The 13,267-nt window shown below is 41.2% G+C and overlaps 1 protein-coding gene across 1 annotated transcript in view; it reads right to left on the reverse strand.

Moving 5' to 3' along the window:
- The window catches only part of ubr1 (ubiquitin protein ligase E3 component n-recognin 1), a 46,260-nt gene that overhangs the window by 27,213 nt on the left and 5,780 nt on the right, over positions 1–13,267 (reverse strand). The window contains exon 2 of the mRNA XM_056295234.1: positions 394–653. Coding sequence (XP_056151209.1) covers positions 394–653 — 260 coding nt within the window. The remainder of the gene's footprint in view (positions 1–393; positions 654–13,267) is intronic.

The following is a 13,267-nucleotide window of genomic DNA, read 5'->3' on the forward strand; positions in this document are numbered from 1 at the left end:
ATTCATTCAGCCAGCACCTCATGCATACTTAAGCCCGAGACTCTTCTCAATAACTACTCAACCTTAACTTAACACATTAGCCTAAATACTCTGCTTTTGTAGTGAATATGATTACTGTAAAAAGAAAAACTATTTTTAAAACTAACTCCACTGAAGGTACTGATTACATATCCAAGTAACCAATGGTCTCCACTGACTTAAATTATGGCTTTTCTCATCAAGTCATTGCCCACTGCCCATTGACATAATGACACAATACACACCAATAAATGCCAAGAAATGTTATCATTTTATTTGAAAAAAAAAAAACAAACTCAAAATTATGACTAGGAGAAATGAAATTAAAATGGACAACTATTGCAGTGGATCAACTATTGCAGTGGATATTCTGACCTGCAGGAGTAGACTGTCTCCCCCTCTTTGAAGACACGTCCACAGAGCTGGGAAGAGGTGCTGCCCTGTTTGAGTTTCTCCAGGCCTTCCTGAGGATCCTCTCCAAACAGGAAACACTCAAGAGGGTGAAGGAGGCGGCTCTGTACAACCTCCTCCTCATCCTGAGAATTGGACTCCATCTCCAGGCAGTAAATCTGTGGTACCTGTTCCTTTAGGTAGCGCAGCAGTTCTGCGCCGCTGTCTGCTGCATTCTGCCATCCCTGCAGGACAAAAAAAAAAAGACCGAGAACTGCTGTTCAGTTACCAAAATAAGCGACATTCATCTCTAACAAGTGAAACACATACACCCAAATTAATAATCCTTTATTAATTGAGTATTGCTTAAACCCATTGCCAATTTGATCATTCACCAGCAACATGTGTGTTGTTTAGTTTAGGGTTATCCAAGATATAAAGTAATGTTTTACCATTACAGAGGCCAGACATCCTTCTCTTTATGAGTAAGGTACAAATTAAAGAAATTTTGCATTAATTTCTGACACTACATAGCTTTTTTTTTTGTATCGGTATTTGCAATGGGAATCATTTTCTTTAAGAGCATGGTACAAATTTAAGATATTTTGCATTGATTTCTGACACTATTTAGCTTTTTGTATCAGTATTTGCAATGGGAAATTTGTCATACTAAAACCATAACCATATGTATTTCAGTGTTGGTATCTGACATCAATTCTGGCATTGGTGCATTTCTGTATAGTGAATATCACACCAAAAGTGCCTAGCATGATGACAAAACTCTTTAACATCTCTTAAAAAATCAATCAGAGCATTATGACACATCATCAGTGATGTTTCCTGGGATCCTCGAATCTTTCGGGTCTTTCAACATCATCCACCCTCACTCAGGTGACCCAGCCAGGGTTGATCGCCCGATCGTGTTTTAAGCCCCCAACGTACTCTTCCAGTCAGCGCTGCATGGAAGGCACTCCCCGCGCCCAACAGTTTCATCCAATCAAAATGTTTTGTTTTTTTTAAATTACATATGCTTTGATTTGCTAGGGATTTTCTTTGCTGAACGGACACCTCAACTAGCTAGCTAACTGTAAACAGATTGCAATGGTAGATTTTAGCTAACTATTTTAAGCCAAGGTTAGCTCAAATGCAGTCAATCTGTTCAAATAGCTGGCAGTGGTGAGCATTCAGTTTATGTTGGCATGTACTACTTTTAAACTTATCCGTGCAGGACAGAGTTTACTTAGTAATGGGCTAGCAGTTAGTGCTAGCTAAGTTCCAGGCAGCCAATTCATTTTTTGGGTGGTTATGAGAGTGACTGAGTAGTGCTATTGCTATGTAGTTAGGCATTAGCCTATGTCTCCCAGTCTGCTTATTTAAACAACTACAAGACAACCTAGTTTTAAGTGAGCTGCACAAAGGCATGGTTGAGTGGGTGTCTTTCCAAAACTCCTTTAGGCATCCAGTTGTTGCTAGATAAGTTTTAAGACATCTAGACATAGCAGCTAAGTAAGTTAAAGCAAAACTGTCGCCAAAATGCAATCAGGGTCTTTTTGTGAATGTACAGATTTTTTTTTTTTAATTTCAGATGTTAGAACATTGGAAGGTATACTGTATGAATGAATATGTCTATATGCGCACACATATACATTACATACATATACAATGACCATAATCAGCGTTTGAAATGATAATTTAAATGTCATGAAATGTTACACAATGCTGCAATGAGCTTTATTTGGAAAAAACAGGCACAGGAAGTGACATCACTTTACTGTGCGGTTTTATGGTGGCGCAAACAAGAGCAGTAAGACAACAACAGGAAAGCCAGACAGAACGAGGAGAGAGGAAGGTACCTAAGCAAGGCTAGGTTTGATTGCTTTTATGTTCAAACACACCTTCCAACATTAACGGTAGGCTGTGAAAAAGAGGGAGATTTTCTGGGGCCCTAACATTAGGGTTAGCTAATTTTGAGAGAGCTAGCCAACAGGTGACGTTGACAATGCATAACGTTGGGTCGTCATGTTTTACATTTCAGATACATTATGAATAAATAGCATGAAATAATGTCAGGTAATGTTCAGTAGTAAAATATTCCTGTTTGCATTTTCAGATGAGTATATTAAAATATTTACAGAAAAAGAGAAAGGTTCCCGATGAGGAAGAGAGTCAGGAAATGTTTAGATAAGGGGAGGTTCAATGTTCTATGCCCTTAAGTTTTGAAGGGAAAGAAATTATACTGATACTATAATGTTGATGGTGGCTAGTACAATAATTAAATGTTCCCACCTGCATGATAAAATATTGGTTTTGTGAGATAATCTAATGTTACTCATTCTCAATTATACTAGACAAGTAGAGAGGCAGAAGTAGTGGAGGAGGTGAGTGGAAGAGAGCAGAGTGGAGGGGCAGAGCAGGAAGATGCAGCTTCCTGCATTGCAGGAGAGCAGAGTGAAGCAGGAGAGAGCAGCAGGGAAAAAGAGAGTGGAGGAAAAGAGACAGGAGAGAAAGCAAAGAAAAAGACCAAGCACAGGGAATATGGCTGGGACCCTAAATGGCTTGAGATAAAAAAAAGTTCCACCCATGGCTGTACCACACTGATCAAGGTGAGTATTCAGCATTACAATATCATACAAGTTAGTGTTTTTCAATATGATTTTAATTAAGCAATGACCAGTTAATGCCATTTGACTCTGTCCCTGCAGGAATGTTCTGCCGCTTATGCCGCCAACATGAACAAACTCCAAAAACAGGAATGGCCAAGCAGCCATTTATTGAGGCAGGGTGCCAAATCTACAGAGTAGATTACCTAGACAGACACATGGGGACGGAGCACCACAAGAATAGTGTCAAGTCACAAGCCTCACCGGCACAAGGTGAAGTTCCTTCAATTAGATATCACAATAGATAATTTTAATTGCTAAAAATGTCTCAGATATAACCTACATTTTGTTACAATAACCATCAAAGATTACATATATTTCTACTTGCTTTGCATAGGTTCTTCAGTTATGGAAGCCTATGATCCTATAATGAATATGGAGCATGAGGCAATCCTGGGTGGTTTTAAATGCCTCTATTACCTCACCAAGAGGGAACAGGCACGCCATACCAACTACCCAGCTCTTCTGGATCTGGCCGATTTGCTGGGGTGCGAATACTTCAAAAAGCTCAAGGTAGTTACTGTGTTTGTTCATATTTGCATTACTTCATCACTGCAGATCAGCTCACCACAAAATCTCAATATTCAATCTATACTTTATTTCATCTACTATCAGATTGGAAAAAACATCAATTCCAGGTCTCATGTGATAATTGATGAGATGCTGGAGATTTTGGCCACTGTGGAGGAAGAGCCAATCCTCAGCGACATCCACTCCTCTGTTGCCATCGGGTTAGAGGTGGATGAAAATACAGATGTCTCTGTGACAAAACAGCTGATTCTGCATGTCTGGTATTAATCAACTGGAAGGGAAATGATTACTGACTGAATCTGAATGATATGTGTTTATGTTTACAATGTATTTGTTGTATATTCTTCAGATATATGGACAAGGAAGGGCAGCTTTTCAGCCAGTTCCTGGACCTGGTAAATGTCAGTGATGGAAAGGCAGACGCCATCATGGCAGCTGTAAAGGAAGTGCTGTACAAAAAGAAGATTCCTAACCAAAAGCTGTATGGATCAGGAACAGACAGAGATGCTGTAATGACTGGTATGAACTCACAACATAAGCAAGTAGAATATCGGTCAGGGTTCTGAGCATTAATTAGTTAATGCATATATTGATTTTGTTTTATTCTTGTAACAGGGAGGTTGAATGGCGTAACAAAGCAGCTCCAGGATGACTTCCCTGGTTGTTGCCAGTTGCATGTGCTGCACATTGCCTCGCCCTGGCATGCAGGGATGCCTCATCTGATGTTGCCTAAATGGCTACCTTCAGGGACCACCTGCACAACAGCACCAACAGAACTGTTGTTTTGAAAACTGCAGCACAGTCCCTGGGCCTTGAACGTGACGGCGAGATCACAGAAAAACATACATGTATTGTAGCTTTTAACAGCAATTGTGGCTATTATTGTGTATTATAGATGCACTCTCTGTGTTATTAGCTTTTATCTCATGACTGAAATATTTTTCAGGAAGTGAAAGACACCCGCTGGCTTTCTTAGCACCTGGCAGTCACCACTTTACAGAGGAACCTCCCAGCCGTCCTGGCTGCTTTGACTGAGGAGACCAAGGTACACAAGTGCCCAGTAGCCAAGGGCCTTTATGGTTTCTGCTGTACCTACTGTTTTGTCCTAGCAGTCTACCTGCAGGCAGATGTGCTGCCACATCTGGCTTGACTCTCAAAGATTTTTCAAAAAGAAAATGTAAACTTCCTGGCCATCAAAGAGCAGGTACATTATAAGAATCTATCCCTAAACACGTTTCTCTCATAATTTTAAAGTAATAGAACCAATTGTAGCTTATTCAATCATTGACTGCATACAACAAAAAAGCTAAGCATTGTGTGACTGCCCTTATTAGGCCCCAGTGACAAAGGCACGCCTGAGGACCATCACAGATGCAGCTGATGAACAGCCCCCTGGCTCATTCCTAGCCCAACTCCATGAGGACCTGGATGACCCTGCAGGATTAGGTGCCTTTAATATCACAGATGAGGAGGAGAGGCAGAAGAGAAACAGAAGCCAGGTGAAACAGACAAGGGAGGGGTTCTGGTCCCGCTTCAGGACACAGGTAAAATTTGGATGGCTGCGAAGTTAAGTACTATAATCAGGGAAACAAATAAGTTTTCCAATCAATCAATCAAACAAGTTACTAATTGTCTTTTTTCTGCCATGTTTAGGTAATAGAGTCTTATCTGGATGGCCTGCAAGCAGGGTCTCAAATTAACACTCGCCACCCACCAAATGCAAGTAGATTTTCTGATTGGCGAGTAAATCTCAGAAGCCTACCCACCACATGGCGAGTAACAAAATAGTGAAATCCAACCACTTAATCCCCCCCATCTCTCTCGCTCTCTCTCTCTTTAGCAACAGCAATAACATAACAACAACAATAACAGATATTAACCAACCAAAGTGCATTAGAATAACAGCAACAACAATAACAGAAATTAACCAATCAAAGTGCATTAGAATGTTGCTAGACGCTACTAGTGGGTAACATTACGCACACGCTCGAGGAACAATGACAGCAGCATCCGTCAAACTCGGTACCAGCCTACTCTATTCTTTTAACTAACGTTAGCAAGCAACACCAGTTATGTGGCGATATTTAGAAGACGCAAAACCACCATCAAAAAGACAATCATGTCCCGAAGAGGAGGGAGAAGCCACCATCACCACCAAACCGAAAAAATAAAGTTTAGTGAAAAGTGGAGGTATGACGATAAAGGAGCTGCGAGAGGCTAGCTGGAGTATAATGCACAGACCGTGATAATGAGTTGCTCCGTCTGTCGCCAGTATGCCAAAAACCGTAGCAATTCATTTGTCATCAGTAAGAAGATAATGAAGGTAGAAAACATCAAGGAACATGAGACCTCCAGATGTCACATTACCTGTATGATTGCCTCTCAGGCTCAATCGAAGCCTCTCCTCGCAACATCCTCCATAAAGGCGCTAATAGCCATGTCCGAGCAGACTAGCATGAAAATGCAGAACATGTTTAGGACCGTGCATGCAATTGGCAAGAAGGCGAGACCACTCTCTGACTTCGAATGGATGTGCAAGAAAGTGAATTTAGTTGTCATCTCAAAATATCCTTATACAGCATAAACAAAGTGCTGGCTGTAGCTAACGTTAGCCAGCTAGCACTAGTATGTGACACCTAGTTTGCACTAACATTAGTTGTGTGCTAGCTTCAACACCATGAAACAGGTTAAAACTGACTGGCGGTCCAACCTCAACTCAGACACTCTCGGATCTACTGACGGTGCAGCCGTCATCTCCCGGGATCAGGGAGTATTACCCAACTAGTGCGGTTGATCTGTGGCACCAAGACTCTGTCAGGAGCAGAAGGTCGGACTTCATGGACAGTGCAAAGAGAGTGGCTGCTGTAGAGTAAGAAGTAGTCTGGGACTAGGGATGGGCATGTGGCGCACTCAAGTAGTTATAATAATACTGCAAATAAAACATGAAATCATACTTGTAACATTTTATCTTTTAACCATTGACTCATTTTACATAAAACTATTTTTGCTCGGATCTGCTCTTGTCACATTTTTAAAAGCTTTTATTCAATAAAATACCTTATTCTCTCATTGATATGTACTGAAAATGTATGTATGGCACAAAAAAGGCTACTGATTATTTTGGCCGGTAAAAAATATGCTTGGCTAGTAGATTTTTTTCATCTACCAACCCCCTTGGCCGGTAAACCAAAAAGTTAATTTCAGACCCTGCCTGCAAGACAGCCTGGACAGAAGGTTCCAACACCTGGACATCATGGAGCCTTTCATGTGCTGGGACCCCAGGTAGCCAAGGAAGATGATGTGGTCAACATAGGACATCTCTGGACCCTGTCCACAAAATCCCTACAGAAGCCTGAAAATCCTGCACTGCTGCAAGGATGGCCATCATACAAGCAACATCTGCTGACTGCAGCCTTCCAGGTAAAATGTGAATTTAAGTCAAAGTTAATAGGGGAGTTATACAGAAAGATGATTGAGGAAACAGATCAATGTTGTCCCACTGTTTAATGTGTTTCAGAATAAGGACCAGCTCAACATCATGATGAAACTTGCATCCCAGAATGATGAATGGGGACAGCTGTACCCTTGCTTGAGACAGCTAGCAGCCATTGCCCTCACAGTGCCCATTTCCAGTGTGAACTGTGAGAGAGATTTCTGAACTATGAACAGGGTAAGACATTTGATTAATAGTAAACTGTAAATCAGAGATTGTTTGGTTTCTCTCAATCTTCCACACCCCACTTGTGTTTTTTTTTAAATTATTTTTATGTGTAGGTGAAGACAGACCTGAGGAACAGGCTGCAGGGGAACCATCTGGCGGCATGTATGCTGCTCAGTATCAATGGGCCACCTCTGGCCAAGTTTCCATATGACAGGGCCTGACAGGGCCTTAGAGCTCTTCTTCAGAAAACCAAGAAAAAAATTAAGTGTTCTCAGCCAGGTTGCAATTTTTTTTAAATACATTTATTTCTGATTTTTCCCTTTTTCTCCCAATTTAGTGGCCAATCGATCCTTATTTTAGTTCAAACACCCACCCTCGTACTGCATGCGTTCGCCAACTGCATCTCTCTGGCCGGCAGTCTCGAAGGAGACGCCTCGCCACTTTTGGGACAAGGCAAATCCAGGCCGAACCAATGCTTTTTCCGACACACACAGAACTGCATTCATGTGACCAACACAAGCCACCTCCATCCCCTCCCGAAGACAGCGTTGCCAATTATTGCTGCTTAATCGAGTCCGGCCATAGTCGGATCTGACGACACCGGGGCGCAAACCCCGGTCCCCAGTTGGCAGGTTGCAAATTTTGCCACTAGGATTTTTTTTTTTTTTCCTATGCATAATTGTTGCTTGTTTGTGATAAATAAATCACTTATTTATAAAAACATTCACTTTTACGTTGTCATAATTTCAAATTTCATGTTCCCCAAAATTGCAGCCTAATGCAGAAGAATTTTTCGCGCCGGGGCTCTGGCTGGCACTGAAGCCTTCCCCCACAGTTTCAGAAAATCCTAGCGGAAACCATGGTATGTCTGTTAAAACACTGACACCAAAATTAACATTTTAAGAACTTTCAATACTATTTTTCAAACAATTTAAAATGGCCGCTGTCAAACGCCTGTAAATACTGCAACGCGTCAGTGGTAGTCATGGTGCATCTGAAACGGCATCTGTAACCAGACATGCTGGCAATAATCAAAAATCAAATTTAGACTATTTCTCTGCACTGGAGAACGCCAGTTTTTTTTTCTAGGATAGAGCAATGAATTTGTCGGAGGAAATGATATGACCAAAATATGTCATAAATAGTGACATGACATGCACGATAACGCATAAATAACGAGCAGCCATTTTGACCGCTCATGGTTGTTTTAGGTATAGATCTTATCATAACCTTTTTTGTGCAACTGATTTAAAACTAATTTTAAATGCAAATATATGCAATTTCAGGCAAATTCAAGGAGCAACAGGTCTGTATCGTGTTTTTTTTTGTTTGTTTTTTTTTTTCCCCACAAAGTTATTAAACTTGGAAAATCCAAAACGGTCATAATGACTGTTTTGGAACGCAGTTTGCATTCTCAGATATAGGCCTATTTTTATTTAATATAGGCTATTTATTTTAGATAATTTTTCATTACATATTGATATATTGTGCAGCTGTATATATTAAAACAGGGGAAGAAACACTGTCTTTGCATTTTATTTTGATCTGTTTTAATAAAAGTACTTGTGACATCTCACATGTGGCTTTGACTTACAATTGAACATTTAGCCCACTTTGTAGAAAATACGAGATATATATCGTGTCTCGTCATTTACCCTAAAAATACCGAGATATAATTGTTGGTCCATATCGCCCAGCCCTAAGCACAACTAGGTCACCCTTTCCTTCGTGCGCCTCCCTGATCAGCTGGGTGACAACTCCGGTGTTTTCTTGGCACCCTGGAACTCCAGGAATGCCATCTTTCTGTACTGAAGTATCAATGTAGGCATTCTTACGGAAGAAGTCTGTCATCCTTCTTGATAGGACATTGAAGAGCTTCCCCTCCACACTGTGCAGCGAGATGGATCTGAACTATTCCAACTTGTTTGAGTTCTCTTCCTTTGGTATCCAGACTCCATATGCCTGCCTCCACTGGTCTGCTACAGTTCCCCTGTGCCAAATCACCCACAGAATCTTCCAGAGGATACTGAGGAGCTCTGACAGTGCTTGTACACCTTATAGGGTACTCCACTGGGTCTGGGAGCAGAGCTGGCTCTGGCTGCAGTAACCACCTCCTGGACTTCCTCCCTCCAGATGGGCTCTCTGGTGTTGGAACTCCACCGTGGGCGATGGTATGTTCAAAAGAGGTCTGAGGGGCCCTGGTGTTGGAACTCCACCGTGGGCGATGGTATGTCCAAAAGAGCTCTGAGGGGCCCTAGCACTTGCTCTCTATCAGGGAGGATAGAAGGATGGACATAAAATAGAATACCCAGGCACTGACTGAAAGACATTCTTTGGTAAATTTGTTTAAAAAATTAAATATTTCAATGTGCTTTAATGAAATGTATTTATCTGCGCTTGTAAGCAACAAATACTTCCACACGTATACAAGGCTGAGGGAGGAGCCAATAGCATGGAAAGGAAAAATATGTAGTGATGGGTATCGTTGAGATTTTATCGATACCGATACGATACCACTTATCGATACTCTTGTTGATGCTACTCGCTATAATTTGTTGCAAAAATTAAAGACATGACATGAAAAGATGTTTAGCTTTTCAACAGTTATTTTATTACTGCTAATAGAAATAGATTTTTTTTTAAAGCGGAAGAAACTTCCTGGTGAGATGACCACAGCCGAACAACCCAAACAATGTTTGTAAAGAACAACGTGAACAGAATGTAATGGAGAATTCTGGCATCTCTCTCCTGTCTTATTCGGCCCACCCCAAAATACCCTAACAGTTTTTGTTTAAGAAAATCGACATGTTGACTTTCTCAGGGAGCAGGCGAGATCTCTCCTTACTGAGAGTGTCCCCAGCTGTCGAAAACACTCTTTCAGACAGTGTTGAGGAATCCTGAACACAGAGGTAGGTGGTAGAGAGCTGTGAGAGAAGAGGTAAAGTGTCCTTCTTATCCCACCACCAGGGGTCAGGGTCTTCTGAGGTGGGGATGGGAGGGAAGGCTCTGTAGACGGACACTTCACTCTTCATCTTTTCATGGAGGGTCAGTGTAGTCTGTTGCTGTTGAATGAGGACTCTCTTCAGCTCTCTGTCTTCTTCTGCGAAGAGTTCCTCTAGTGCAGAAACTCTTTGTTTCGGAAGCTGAAATATAAAATTTACCATGTTATTGTAGTCAGTTTTATTGCTTGCTTGTTAGAACACAGCATAGGTATCACACAAATATGTCTAACTTACTGCCGTCACCTTCTCATCCTTCTCCGACAGCGGAGAGGGAGATTACCTCATTAATGTTATGTACATTATTACATTCAAAATTAAAGAAAAAACACCTTGTAGTAAGCATTGCACATATTCTCAAAGAAATTACTTTTTAATGATTACTTACTTCCCTCACTGCTGCCTCCATCACTAGTTCCCAGACTTAATTCTTTGTCACCTTTCACTTGAATCTAGGATCCATGGTAGTGGCCTCCTCGAGGAATGCCATCACATCATTGTCCTGTACGTAAGAAAAAAAAAACTTCACTCTTACATTGTCACTCTTATTATAGGGAACAGCCAGCTGTATATGAATTGTGATTATGATGTGTTGTCTTTTTTGTTTTTGCACCTGGTAACGTTTGGATAGGTCACACCAGACTTTTTCTTTAATGGTGGCCACAAACTGTAAATCTCCCTCCCTAATTCTGAAGTGGTCCTCCAGCTTTTGAAGGATAGGCAGAATCTGGCCACATGTAACGTGCCTGTCGCTTCACACACACAGCGTTGATGTGTACAGAATGCACATCAGACTGATGAACTCCTCAGCCTTCCTGAAGTCATCGTCTGTGACCTTTTCAAGTCTGAGATGAGATGAATTAAAATATTATGATGTACATATTGTACATTATGTTAACATTATTTGTTTTCATCATTACATTAATTTTCATCATGCTGGCATGAACACTTTTTACAATAATACAATATGTTTGCTTAACCAAAATCTACTAGATTTAATCTGCTAGTTCTCTATGTGTAATTGTGAAATCTAACCCAGTGGATTACCTGTCTCTCTACATAAGCCGTTTGGCTTGTGCATCCAAGAAGGCAGCTTGTATGGCTGGATATTGTTCAACAAATCTTTCGACCATGAGGAACAAAGAGTTCCAGCAGGTCCTCATGTCCAGGACAACGGAATGGCTTGGCAAGCCTGAAACATAATGGCCCATTGAAATCAATTTAAATATATTTAGAACTAATTCCTGAATGATACTGAAACAATGAGACTGAGTTTCTTTCTTACCCAGGAGACGCTGCTTCTCCTCAAGCACATTCTTCACGATGGATGATCTTTTGATCCAGACGATGGCGTCCCTGATCATTGCTGACCACTTGGAGATGGTTGGGATGGTGTAAACCTTCTGTGCGCCAAGGTTGAGAGTATGCGCAAAGCATCCAAGCTTTCTGGTTTGGAGCTGTCGTACGGCCACTTCCATATTTGCAGCATTGTCTACCGTTATGGTTACAACCTTCTCTCTTACACCAAATTCTGCAAGGACTTCTCCTACCTCTTCTGCCACAATTGGACCACTCTGAGACTCATACACTGCTTGGATTGTTAAGACTTTCTGTCTTAACTGGCCTTCATTTACATAGTGGAGTGTGACTGTTACATGGTGATACTGTGTGATACTTGTCCATCCATCACTGGTTAAAGCTATTTTTGACACACTGGCAAGCTCATCAATTATACTTTTCTTTTCAACTTCATACCAAGTAGGTATGAGGGTGCCTGATAATGTCCCTCTGGAAGGGGGGGTGGTAATCAGGGTTAAGGGCTGTGGTCATCTCCCTTCAGGAAAATATTAACAATAATAAGCAAAACCAATACAAAATTAGTTAACGTAAGGTAATGGTGTTCTGTACACTCTGAGGGGGAAGTAACAGTATTCTGTATGGCTATCTCTGATCGAAAATGTAGTATAACATTGAGTATCACTGAACAACTTCAAGTTACATCAAGAGTCTAATTAAGATGTTAAATATGTCAGAATATTTATTTTAATTAGTTTTAGCTGACCTTGGGTAAAAGTTAACGTGTATATGGAACACTGTGACCTTACAGTTCTCACACTAATGTCAAACTTAAGCTAACTGCTTAACCTAGCAGTTAGCGATTAATGCCATGCTAGTAGCTATTGCCTACTGTACCTAAACCAACTAGACTCCACCATAGTGAAGGGCAGTAAATCTTTCACAATGAATTTGGCTACAGCCCTGTGACATTCTGCCGTTTTTTTTCTGCGTCATCTTCCCTCGCTTGGCAATGGAGAATGGGCTGCTCTTTGGGTTTCAGACACCCAAGAGCAGACACCCACATCCACTGACAGCGAAACTGCAGTTGCAAATTGCCTGGCGTTTCCTGTGGGATTATTCAACGTTAGGTTTTAAAGTTAGAAATTAAAACCGATGCAGTGTCATCATCAGTTAATAACTAAAGACGTGTTTTTATAACGATGAGTGTTACTTTGACTTGAGGAGGCTGAGCGGCCGAATTTTCAGAGTCGGAGCCGGGAAGCTGCACTGAAGATGTAACGTTCCTAACGTTAGCCGCTTTGCTAAAGCAGTCAAACACGCTGCACTGCTTTAGATTTACCATGTTTTATTTGCAAGTGTTTCATTATTTTGCTGGTGTTACCTATTTGCTCGTGACTACAGTTTTGCATATGTTGCATTTAGCTGCATTCTCGTTCAGTCTAGTAATGCCAGCCCACACTTTCGAATGTTTTACCCTTTCGGCCATGACCGATTGTCTGTACACATACGCACAGGTCAAGGTCAAGACACACACGTACGCAGTCATTGCCGAACGTCGGCCACGCAACGTCATCATTAGAAGACGTTGAAAATGACAAGCAATGGCTTTCAATTCGCCATTAACGCCAAAGGAGGAGAAGGAGAGAAGCAGAGAAAACAACGTAAATACCGATAGCAGTACCGTTTGTCCTGAAGCTTATAGGTACTCT

This window comes from Lampris incognitus, chromosome 16 (assembly GCF_029633865.1).
Source record: "Lampris incognitus isolate fLamInc1 chromosome 16, fLamInc1.hap2, whole genome shotgun sequence".
Classification (NCBI taxonomy): Eukaryota; Metazoa; Chordata; class Actinopteri; order Lampriformes; family Lampridae; genus Lampris; species Lampris incognitus.